This window comes from Heteronotia binoei, chromosome 9 (genome assembly GCF_032191835.1).
Source record: "Heteronotia binoei isolate CCM8104 ecotype False Entrance Well chromosome 9, APGP_CSIRO_Hbin_v1, whole genome shotgun sequence".
NCBI lineage: Eukaryota > Metazoa > Chordata > Lepidosauria > Squamata > Gekkonidae > Heteronotia > Heteronotia binoei.
The window spans coordinates 121,806,670-121,818,783 of NC_083231.1; the positions used below are offsets into that span (position 1 = coordinate 121,806,670).

The window sequence follows — 12,114 nt, forward strand, 5'->3', positions numbered from 1 at the left end:
GGAAGCAAGAGAGAGGGAGAAGGAAGCAGATGACATCCACTTGCTCGGGGACCTGATTGGAGCCCTCCGGGGGCCTGATTCGGCCTACGGACTGCATGTTTGACACCCCTGACTTAAAGCTTGGATAAAGCTTGCAGCGAAACAGGGACTTAGACCGGTTTTGCCCGTCAGCTTTCGGTTTTGATGGACGCTGTAATGTGCTGAAAGAGGATCCGCTTACAGTCATCCTTCATCGATTTATGGTGCAGCAAACGATGGATTGAATGTCCACATATATTTGGTGACAGTGGTCACACTTTTCTAATAAATGAAGATACTTGAGACACTTGGATAGTGGGACATTTTATTGAACTGAATCTTTTTTTTTTAGTTTGAATCAATATAGAAGTCTGTTCCATACGGTGCTTACACTTGTTCTCGAAATCCCCGGGTGGGGGCAGGGGATTCCCTAGTTTGAAGGCCCTCCCCCCCCCCCGGCTTTAGGGTCATCAAAAAAATAGGGGGGGAGGGAAATGTCTGCTGGGCATTCCATTACTCCCTATCAAGACCCATTCCCATAGGGTATAATGGAGAATTGATCTGTGGGTATCTGGGGCCCAGGGTGGGGCCTGTTTTTTGAGGTGGACGCACCAAATATGCAGCATAGCATCTGATGCCTCTCCTCAAAAGACCCCGGAAGTTTCAAAAAGATTGGGCCAGGGGGGTCAAATTCTATGAGCCCCAAAAGATGGCACCCCTATCCATTATTTCCAATGGAGGGAAAGTATTTAAAAGGGGTGCGATCGCTTTCAATGCGATGGCCAGAACTCCCTTTGATGCTTGTCACAACCTTGCTCCACCCCCAAATTCTCCTGGCCCCACCCCCAAAGTCCCCAGATATTTCCTCAGTTGGACCTGGCGACCTCTATCGGAGTCCTTCCACCAGCAGAGCCCCTCTCACCTGCTCCATGTAGACCAGCAAGGATTCCTTGTTGTTCTCCCATTCTTGGGGCAGCTCCGACTCGTGCGGGAATTTATCGCAGGACAATTCGATGGTGATCTCGAAGCAATTGGTGTGAAGGTAGCTGAAGTCATTCATGCCTGCAGAGAGATGCGAGACCGGAGGTGGCCAGGAGGGGGCAGAAACACCATGACGGCAGCCCTTGAGAGCCCCTCCTGGGTCAATCCCCCCCTCCCCTGATGCCAGGAAAGCTGGCCATGTGCTCCTTATTTGAAGGGATACTTTCTTCCTTCCCTTCCCTCTCCTCCCTTCCCTCCTTCCTTCCTTCCCTCTCTCCCTCCCTCCTTCCCTTCTTTCTTTCCTTCCCCTCCTTCCTTCCTTCCCTCCCTCTCCTTCCTTCCTTCCTTCCTTCCTTGCTTCCTTCCTTCCTCTCTCTCTCTCTTTCTCTCTCTCTCTTTCTTCCTCCCCTTCCTTCCCTTCTTTCCCCTCCCTCCCTTCCCTCCTCTCTCCCTTCCCTTCTTCCTTCCCTTCCTTTTGAGGTGGTGGCGGCCACAAGCATAGCCACCTTCAAGAGGGGTTTAGATAAAAATATGGAGCAGAGGTCCATCAGTGGCTATTAGCCACAGTGTGTGTGTATATATATATATATATAATTTTTTTTGGCCACTGCGTGACACAGAGTATTGGACTGGATGGGCCATTGGCCTGATCTAACATGGCTTCTCTTATGTTCTTATGTTCCTTCCTTCCCCTCCCTCCCTCCTTCCTTCCCTCCCTCCCTTCCAGTGTTTGTGTGTGTGGGCCTGCATCTGGAAGTCACATTGGTGACTGACCCCAAGTTAGAAATACTCTTGGAAAACAGAGGCTTCCCCTTCACGACGCCACATTGTCTCTCCAGCTTCCGCAATGAGAACAGCCCCATCAATCCCTGTAAAGATTTCCAAACCGACCCCCAGCCCCGCCCCGTCCACCTACTTCCCGGCACGGTGTGCCAGTTGGCCCCATTGATGATGTTGCCCTCCCGCATGAAGTCGTCGTAGTGGCAGAGCCGTCGGTCGTCGTCCAGCATGACCAGGTTGGAGGTGGCGTAGACGGTGGCCAGCCAGCGGAAGACGGGGTCGTCGGCTGTGGGCGTCAGCTCCTGGGCTTTCCAGTAGGTGCGGGTCATGTCGAAGGGGTATGACACCACCAGCTCGCCCCCATGCAAGTTGGCACTGAGCACGAAAGGGTAGCGTTGCATCCAGCTGATGACCGCCCGGGTTTCGGGGGCGACCTGTGGGGGTAGGGTGAGAGAGGCAGCTGAGATTAGGAGAACTGGGGCAGTGTTCTCGGACCACCTGCTGTGTCTTGGGGATTTTGTTCTTTGCGCGTGTGGTTTGATGACGTCACTGGAAGTGACATCATAGCACCAGGGATGTCGTGCACGGATGCTCTAGGACTTGCACTAAAACTCTATGGTACCAGATCCCTGCCCCCCAAATAGCCCCATTGGCACAATGATGTCACCTGGAATTGACATCATCGCAGCGGGGACACTCTAGGACTCACACTGAAAACTCTGGTACCATAGAGTTTTACTGCAATTCCGAGAGCATCATACCAGAAATGCTCTAGGAATCGTGGTAAAACTCTATGGTACTATAGAGTTTTCAGTGTGAGTTCTAGAGTGTCCCCCGCTGTGATGATGTCACTTCCAGGTGACATTATCATGCCAGTGGGGCTATGTGGGGGCAGGGATTCCCCTGGTAGCCTGCTCCCTGCTGGCGGGTTGGGGCCCTCCCGGGCAGGGGATCCCCTGCCCCCAGGAAGAGCTTGGGAGCCCTAATTATTGGCGATCACCTGTGATCATGATTATTGGTTTTCTTCCTTGCTGTTAATTTATTCTGTATTGACTCTCTTGTTTTCTCTTGCACTTCAGAACACTGGTCGAAGAAGCTAATACATGAAAGGCGATCACCTGGGGCTTCATCGTCCCCACCTAGGTGGGACTGCAAGGTGAGAGGTGCATGGTGGGCCAGTGTCTTTTGTGGGTCTCAGGTTGTGGCAGGAGAGAGCAAAGGGGTTGCGAGGAGGAGGCCAGCCTCTGGTGTGTGTGTGCGCGTGGGGGGGGGGCGGATCTGGGGATCCTCTGGAATTCCAGTTCATCTCCAGACTACAGAGATCACCTCCCCTGCAGGAAAAGGGCTACTTTGGAGGGTGACTCTAAGTAGGGGTGCCAGCCTCCAGGGGGGACCTGGGAATCCCCAGGAACTCCAGCTCATCTCCAGGCTGCACAGAGCAGCTGCCTTGGAGGAAATGGGATTCCCAAGTAGGGATCCCAGCCTCCAGTAGAATCACAGAGTTGGAAGGGACCTCCAGGGGCCATCTAGTCCAACCACCTGCACAATGCAGGACATCCCCAAATACCTGTCCCCCACACATGCATCCCCCATGACCCTTGCTCCATGCCCAGAAGGTGGATTCTAGGATCCCTGGCCAAAGTGGCCTGCAGAAAAATTGCTCACTGACCCCAGAGTGTCAATCAGTATTTCCCTGGGCGTGTAAGAAAAAGCCATGAGAACTAAGCACTGATGGAGCCCTTCCCGCCCTCCTTCTTATGATCTGCCTAAGTTCAGCCTTGCTGTCTGAGGGCCATCTAGCCTCTGCTTCAAAACCTCCAAGGAAGGAGAGCCCACCACCTCCCATGGAGGAAGCCTGTTCCACAGAGGAACTGCTCTAACAGTCAGGAAGTTCTTCCTAATAGAATCCTAGAGTTGGAAGGAACCTCCAGGGCCATCTAGTCCAACCCCCTGCACAATGCAGGAAACTCACAAACCCCTCCCCCTAAATTCACAGGATCTGCATTGCTGTCAGATGGCCCTCTAGCCTCTGTTTCAAAACCTCCAAGGAAGGAGAGCCCACCACCTCCCAAGGAGGAAGCCTGTTCCACTGAGGAACCACTCTAACGGTCAGGAAGTTCTTCCTAATAGAATCCTAGAGTTGGAAGGAACCTCCAGGGTCACCTAGTCCAGCCCCCTGCACAATGCAGGAAACTCACAAATACCTCCCCCTAAATTCACAGGATCTTCATTGCTGTCAGTTGGCCATCTAGGCTCTGTTGAAAAACCTCCAAGGAAGGAGAGCCCACCACCTCCCGGCTCCCGAGGAAGCCTGTTCCACTGAGGAACCGGTAGGACCTGGGGATCTCCTGGGATTCCAGCTCATCTCCAGACAACGCAGATCGGTTCCCCTGGAGGAAATGGCTGCTTTGGAGGGGGGCCTCCCCACAGAGGTCCCCCCCTGCCCTCTCCCGGCTCCATCCCCAGAGTCTGCTCCGCACAGCGGTAGAGAAGCCTACCGTCGCATTGGGAAAGGTGTAAGCCTCCGGAATGGGGATGTAGTGATTGGGGAACTTGTGGGGCACCAGCTCGCTGTCCTCAGCATCCCACAGGGCCGTGTTGAGGTCGGCAAAGTTGTGGTTGAGGTCAAAGCCTTCGTAAGTCCACCGGCCCGATGCCCAGCCGGACAGCTCGGAGCCCTGCAGGGGGGACAAAAGAACATCCGTTTCATCTCTTCCCCCCCACCCTCTGTCCCCTCTTCGATCTCACCCCTTCTTTCCAAGACCTCCTGGCAGTGCACATCACTCCCCCTTGTTTTATGCCTATAACCAGGGGTGATGGCATAGAAAAAGAGGTGCTGGAGCTAGGGTTGCCAATCCCCAGGTGGGGGCAGGGGATCCCCCGGTTTGGAGGCCCTCCCCCCGCTTCAGGGTCGTCAGAAAGCGGGGGGAGGGGAGGGAAATGTCTGCTGGGAACTCTGTTATTCCCTACGGAGATTTATTCCCATAGGAAATCATGGAGAATTGATCTGAAAAAGAAGATGATATTGGATTGTCTACTGGGCACTCCATTATTCCCTACGGAGACCGATTCCCATAGGGTATAATGGAGAATTGATCTGTAGGTATCCGGGAGAGCTGGTTTTTGAGGAAGAGGCACCCAATTTTCAGCATAGCATCCAGTGCCTCTCCTCCAAACACCCTCCAAGTTTCAAAAATATTGGACAGCACAGTTAAGTTCTATAAGCCCACAAAGAAGGTGCCCTTATCCTTCATTATTTCCAAGGAGGGAAGGCATTTAAAAGGTGTGCGGTCCCTTTAAATGAGATGGCCAGAACTCCCTTTGGAGTTCCATTATGCTTGCCACACCCTTGCTCCTGGCTCCACCCCCAAAGTCTCCTGGCCGCACCCCCAAAGTCTCCTGGCTCCACCCCCAAAGTCCCCAGATATTTCTTGAATTGGACTTGGCAACCCTAGGTGCCCCATGCCACCCACCAGCTTGTAGGCCATCTTGTAGCCATCTGGGTTCATGGATATTGGATTTATATCCCACCCTCCACTCCGAAGAGTTTCAGAGCGGCTCACAATCTCCTTTCCCTTCCTCCCCTACAACAGACACCCTGTAAGGTGGGTGGGGCTGGAGAGGGCTCTCCCAACAGCTGTCCTTCCAAGGACAACCTCTGCCAGAGCTCTGGCTGACCCAGGGCCATTCCAGCAGGTGCAAGTGGAGGAGTGGGGAATCAAACCCGGTTCTCCCAGATAAGAGTCCGCACACTTAACCACTACACCAAACTGGCTCTCCAGTGTTGCCCATGCCTCTGGGATTCAGAGGTTGGCTGCCTCTAAACACAGAGGATCCATTTAGTCATGAATCTTCCATGAATAGGAACATATGAGGTTGCCTTATACTGAATCAGACCCTGGGTCCATCAGAGTCAGTCTTGTCTACTCAGACTGGCAACAGCTCTCCAGGGTCTCAAGCTGAGGTTTTTCACGCCTATTCGCCTGGACCCCTTTTAGTTGGAGATGCTGGGGATTGAACCTGGGACCTTCTGCATGCCAAGCAGATGCTCTACCGCTGAGCCAGAGCCCTTCTCCATTAGTCTCCAGGGTCCCAGGCTGAGGTCTTTCCCATCACCTCCTGTCTGGTCCTTTTAACTGGAGATGCCGGGGATTGAACCTGGGGCCTTCTTCATGCCAAGCAGATGCTCTACCATTGAGCCACAGCCCTTCTCCATTAACCTCCAGGGTCTCAGGCTGAGGTCTTTCCCATCACCTCCTGCCTGGTCCTTTCAACTGGAGATGCCGGGGATTGAACCTGGGACCTTCTGCATGTGAAGCAGAGGTTCTGCCACTGAGCCACAGCCAACCCCCTTCCACGGACCATCCGGTGCCTCCGTACCACCCACCAGCTTGTAGGCCGTCTCGTAGCCATCTGGGTTCATGGAGGGCAGCAGGTGGATGCGGGTCTCGGTCACGAGCCGGACGACCCGCGGGTTGCCCTTTTGGAACTCCTGGCACAGGTACTCCATCAGGTTGAGCAGCAGCTCCCGGCCCAGAGCCTCGTTCCCGTGCATCCCAGCCACGTAGCGGAACTCAGGCTCCCCTGCAGGCAGCCGAGAGAGGGTGTTAGGATGGCTCTCCAGGACCCTCTGTTGCCAACCCCTCTCCCCCCAAATGGGCAGGGCCTAATTTCTAAAAAGCAAGAGGCATCCTCCCAGATACATCCTTGATGAGGGGTATGAGGGAAAGCACTTTGCGTATGCTCTGGTGCCCTCGTTTATTTGTAAAACAGCCGCTTTGAAAACCCCTGAGCTGAAGCAAGTATGACCGTGCATGGCTTTGGAGGGCTGAAATACACGAGAAGATGGGAGATTCGTGACTGGACATTATTTCAAAACACGGCTGGCTCCCACATGTGGCTCTTTCACACATATAGTGTGGCTCTCAAAGAACCCACCACCCAGTCAGCTGGCTTGGAGAAGGCATTTAAACTTAAAGTTGCTTTCTTTCTACCCCTACCAATATATGTGTATGTATGTATATGTGTGTGTGTGTATACATATATACATACACACACACATATATTGGCCACTGTGTGACGCAGAGTGTTGGACTGGTTTGGCCATTGGCCTGATCCAACAAGGCTTCTCTTATGTTCTTATGTGATACAGAGTGCTGGACTGGATGGGCCATTGGCCTGATCCAACAGGGCTTCTCTTATGTTCTTATGTGACACAGAGTGCTGGACTGGATGGGCCATTGGCCTGATCCAACAGGGCTTCTCTTATGTTCTTATGTGACACAGAGTGTTGGACTGGATGGGCCACTGGCCTGATCCAACAGGGCTTCTCTTATGTTCTTATGTGACACAGAGTGTTGGATTGGATGCGCCAGTGGCCTGATCCAACATGGTTTCTCTTGTGTTCTTATGTGACACAGAGTGTTGGACTGGAGGGGCCATTGGCCTGATCCAACAGGGCTTCTCTTATGTTCTTATGTGACACAGAGTGTTGGACTGGAGGGGCCCCTGGCCTGATCCAACAGGGCTTCTCTTATGTTCTTATGTGACACAGAGTGTTGGACTGGAGGGGCCATTGGCCTGATCCAACAGGGCTTCTCTTATGTTCTTCCATCTCATTTCAGATGAAGGCACCGCTGGTAGCATCATTGTGGGATCCATTCCAAGTGACCCTATCCCATTGCATACGTCCCGTCTCTATTTTACCCCCACAAGAATCAGCAACCCCCCCCCTGAAAATTACTCTCCGTGACCTTGAACCCAGCCTCCCCCCCAATCTCCAATCGCAGATCTACAGCTGAGTTCTTATTCACGAGCTCTTATTCTTGGAGGGGGAGGCTGGTAGCAGCAGCTTACCCACTTCGTGGTGCCCAGGGTCATCGGATATCTCCATGACGTACATTTTCAAACCCCGGTAGCTCTTCCCGATGCTGTAGATCCGGGTGATGTTAGGGCAGGCATCGTTCACTTTCTTCATGAGCTGTAAGCGGAGAAGGGAACAGATTTAGACCGCTGCCCTGTCGTATTGCAAGAATTTAAGGGGAGTGGACTTTAGCTCATTTGCCCTGCTTGGAATCAGCTCTGGAGGAATGTAAGTTAGTCAAAGCCAGGGGCTGGCCAGACTTGCTTAATGCAACAGTCACCCAGAATAAACATCAGATGTTTGAGAGCCGCAAGACATGGACATCTGATGTTGGAGAGCTGGAAAGGAGGGAAGGAGGAAAATAGATGGGGGAGGGAGGGAGAGGTTGAAAGAAAGCAAAATGCATTCTCCAAGCTGCTGGCTGGCTTGGCTTGGAGAGTCGATTTAACAAGACAAACGCTTTCTCCACGATGGCCAATGACTAGGCTATGGGAGCTTCAAGAGCCACACGATAGGTGTGATAGAGCCACATGTGGCTCCCAAACCGCAGTTTGGCCACCCCTGGTCAAAGTCCTTTACTGGGCTTTTCCACATTCTTATTTTCCTCCCTGGTAAGTTCCTGCGTTCCTCACGTGTTGGCTGGTGAGTGAAAGGCAGGGGTGGCCAAACTGCAGCTCCAGAGCCACACGTGGCTCTTTCACACATATTGTGTGGCTCTCGAAGCCCCCATCAGCCCATTGGCGGGCTTGAGAGAAGGCATTTCTCTCTTTAAATCACTTTTCCAAGTCAAGCCAGCCAGCAGCTTGAAGAATGCATTTAAAGTTGCTTTCATTCCACCTCTCTCTCCCTCTCCCTTCCCTCGTCAGTTTTCCTTCCTTCCTTGCAGCTTTCACACGTCTGACATTTTTTCTATGGGGCTCTTACATTAAGCAAGTTTGGCCACCCCTGGTCAAAGGCAAGAGCATCCCTAACTGGAAATGTTGTATTAAAACTACTAATGTGGAGAATATCTGATGAATGAGGGGAACACAGATTTCCCCTGAACACTTGTGTTTTCCCTGATTCTTTCCAGTTACAACCCAAAGCCACCTTGTAATGGGAACCTTTGTCTCACTGTCCACCTCTCCTTTATTACTGGATGATCAACAGTGTCATAAGAACATAAGAGAAGCCCTGTTGGACCAGGCCAGTGGCCCATCCAGTCCAACACTCTGTGTCACATAAGAACATAAGAGAAGCCCTGTTGGACCAGGCCAGTGGCCCATCCAGTCCAACACTCTGTGTCACATAAGAACATAAGAGAAGCCCTGTTGGACCAGGCCAGTGGCCCATCCAGTCCAACACTCTGTGTCACATAAGAACATAAGAGAAGCCCTGTTGGATCAGGCCAATGGCCCATCCAGTCCAACACTCTGTTTCTCATAAGAACATCAGAGAAGCCCTGTTGGAGCAGGCCACTGGCCCATCCAGTCCAACACTGTGTGTCACATAAGAACATAAGAGAAACCCTGTTGGATCAGGCCACTGGCCCCTCCAGTCCAACACCCTGTGTCACAGAAGAACATAAGAGAAGCCATGCTGGATCAGGCCAGTGGCCCCTCCAGTCCAACACTCTGTGTCACATAAGAACATAAGAGAAGCCCTGTTGGATCAGGCCAATGGCCCATCCAGTCAAACACTCTGTGTCACATAAGAACATAAGAGAAGCCATGTTGGATCAGGCCAATGGCCCATCCAGTCCAACACTCTGTGTCACATAAGAACATAAGAGAAGCCCTGTTGGATCAGGCCAGTGGCCCCTCCAGTCCAACACTCTGTGTCACATAAGAACATAAGAGAAGCCCTGTTGGATCAGGCCAATGGCCCATCCAGCCCAACACTCTGTGTCACATAAGAACATAAGAGAAGCCATGTTGGATCAGGCCAATGGCCCATCCAGTCCAACACTCTGTTTCACATAAGAACATAAGAGAAGCCCTGTTGGATCAGGCCAGTGGCCCCTCCAGTCCAACACTCTGTGTCACAGAAGAACATAAGAGAAGCCATGCTGGATCAGGCCAGTGGCCCCTCCAGTCCAACACTCTGTGTCACATAAGAACATAAGAGAAGCCCTGTTGGATCAGGCCAGTGGCCAATCCAGTCCAACATTCTGTGTCACATAAGAGCATAAGAGAAGCCATGCTGGATCAGGCCAATGGCCCATCCAATCCAACACTCTGTGTCACAGAAGAACATAAGAGAAGCCATGCTGGATCAGGCCAGTGGCCCCTCCAGTCCAACACTCTGTGTCACATAAGAACATAAGAGAAGCCCTGTTGGATCAGGCCAGTGGCTAATCCAGTCCAACACTCTGTGTCACATAAGAACATAAGAGAAGCCCTGTTGGATCAGGCCAATGGCCCATCCAGTCCAACACTCTGTGTCACTTAAGAACATAAGAGGAGCCCTGTTGGATCAGGCCAGTGGCTAATCCAGTCCAACACTCTGTGTCACATAAGAACATAAGAGAAGCCCTGTTGGATCAGGCCAATGGCCCATCCAGTCCAACACTCTGTGTCACTTAAGAACATAAGAGGAGCCCTGTTGGATCAGGCCAGTGGCTAATCCAGTCCAACACTCTGTGTCACATAAGAACATAAGAGAAGCCCTGTTGGATCAGGCCAATGGCCCATCCAGTCCAACACTCTGTGTCACTTAAGAACATAAGAGGAGCCCTGTTGGATCAGGCCAATGGCCCATCCAGTCCAACACTCTGTGTCATATAAGAACATAAGAGAAGCCCTGTTGGATCAGGCCAATGGCCCATCCAGTCCAACACTCTGTGTCATATAAGAACATAAGAGAAGCCATGTTGGATCAGGCCAGTGGCCCATCCAGTCCAACACTCTGTGTCACATAAGAATATAAGAGAAGCCCTGTTGGATCAGGCCAGTGGCCTATCCAGTCCAACACTCTGTGTCACATAAGAATATAAGAGAAGCCCTGTTGGATCAGGCCAGTGGCCTATCCAGTCCAACACTCTGTGTCACATAAGAACATAAGAGAAGCCCTGTTGGATCAGGCCAATGGCCCATCCAGTCCAACACTCTGTATCACACAGTGGCCAAAATTTTATATATATATATATATATATATATATATAAATAAAATTTTTGGCCACTGTGTGATACAGAGTGTATATATACATATATATTTATATTTATTTATTTATTTATCTAACCCCCTCTTGAAGGTGGCTATGCTTGTGGCCGCCGCCACCTCCTGTGGCTGTGAATTCCACATGTTAATCACCCTTTGGGTGAAGAAGGACTTCCTTTTATCCGTTTTAACCTGTCTGCTCAGCAATTTCATCGAATGCCCACGAGTTCTTGTATTGTGAGAAAGGGAGAAAAGTACCTCTTTCTCTACTTCCTCCATCCCATGCATTATCTTGTCAACCTCTATCATGTCACCCCGCAGTCGACGTTTCTCCAAGCTAAAGAGCCCCAAGCGTTTCAACCTTTCTTCATAGGGAAAGTGCTCCAGCCCTTTAATAATTCTAGTTGCCCTTTTCTGCACTTGGAAAGGCCTTCTGGCCTCGGCATTTGTTACGATCCCTAACCCTTAGTCAGGCTCATGGCCTTGTAGGTGTGCACTTTTGACACGTGGGGAGGGTCTCCTTTAAGAACTGGGCTGTGTAAACAAGAAGCTTTGACTCCCTTCACCTGTTAGGTTACACAAATTAGGGTCAATGTGGAAGGTGGAAGAACCCATGTCTGGCTTAATTGGCTTTGACAGCGGAGGGCCTAGGCGAGCTGCCAGGATCTTCAAGATCTGCTTTGTCATCTTGATTAGTTCCTGCCTCTCGTTGGTTGGTCTGGAAGGACAGCGAGGGGCAGGATTGCTATAACTCTGCACTAGCCCACGGGCTAAGTGTGGAGATGACAGGAAGCCTTGCTACTCCCTCTGGCCATTCTTTTGTTTGTATGTTGCTGGAATATTGCTGGCTGGAATGCTGAGGCTGTACTTGTCCACATGGTAATGTCCTGCCTGTCTGAGAATGTCTAATTAGTGTTTATATCATGCTTTTACTTTGATTTTGCACTAGGGTTGCCAATCCCCGGGGGGGGGGCAGGGGATCCCCTGGTTTAGAGGCCCTCCCCCCGCTTCAGGGTCATCAGAAAGCGTGGGGAGGGGAGGGAAATGTCTGCTGGGAACTCTGTTATTCCCTATGGAGATTTATTCCCATGGAAAAGCATGGAGAATTGATCTGCGGGTATCTGGGGCTCTGGGGGGGGGCTGTTTTTTTGGGATAGAGGCACCAAATGTTCAGTATAGCATCTAGTGCCTCTCCCCAAAATACCCGCCAAGTTTCAAAAAGATTGGACCAGGGGGTCCAATTCTATGAGCCCCCAAAGAAGGTGCCCCTATCCTTCATTATTTCCTATGGAAGGAAGGCATTGAAAAGGTGTGCCGTCCCTTGAAATGTGATG

The 12,114-nt window shown here is 51.5% G+C and overlaps 1 protein-coding gene across 1 annotated transcript in view; it reads right to left on the bottom strand.

Moving 5' to 3' along the window:
• Window positions 1-12,114, bottom strand: part of CPXM1 (carboxypeptidase X, M14 family member 1) — a 68,410-nt gene that overhangs the window by 7,972 nt on the left and 48,324 nt on the right. The window contains exons 8-12 of the mRNA XM_060247208.1: window positions 7,636-7,759; window positions 6,167-6,363; window positions 4,278-4,457; window positions 1,916-2,213; window positions 941-1,080 (exon numbers count right to left, since the gene is read on the bottom strand). Coding sequence (XP_060103191.1) covers window positions 941-1,080; window positions 1,916-2,213; window positions 4,278-4,457; window positions 6,167-6,363; window positions 7,636-7,759 — 939 coding nt within the window. The remainder of the gene's footprint in view (window positions 1-940; window positions 1,081-1,915; window positions 2,214-4,277; window positions 4,458-6,166; window positions 6,364-7,635; window positions 7,760-12,114) is intronic.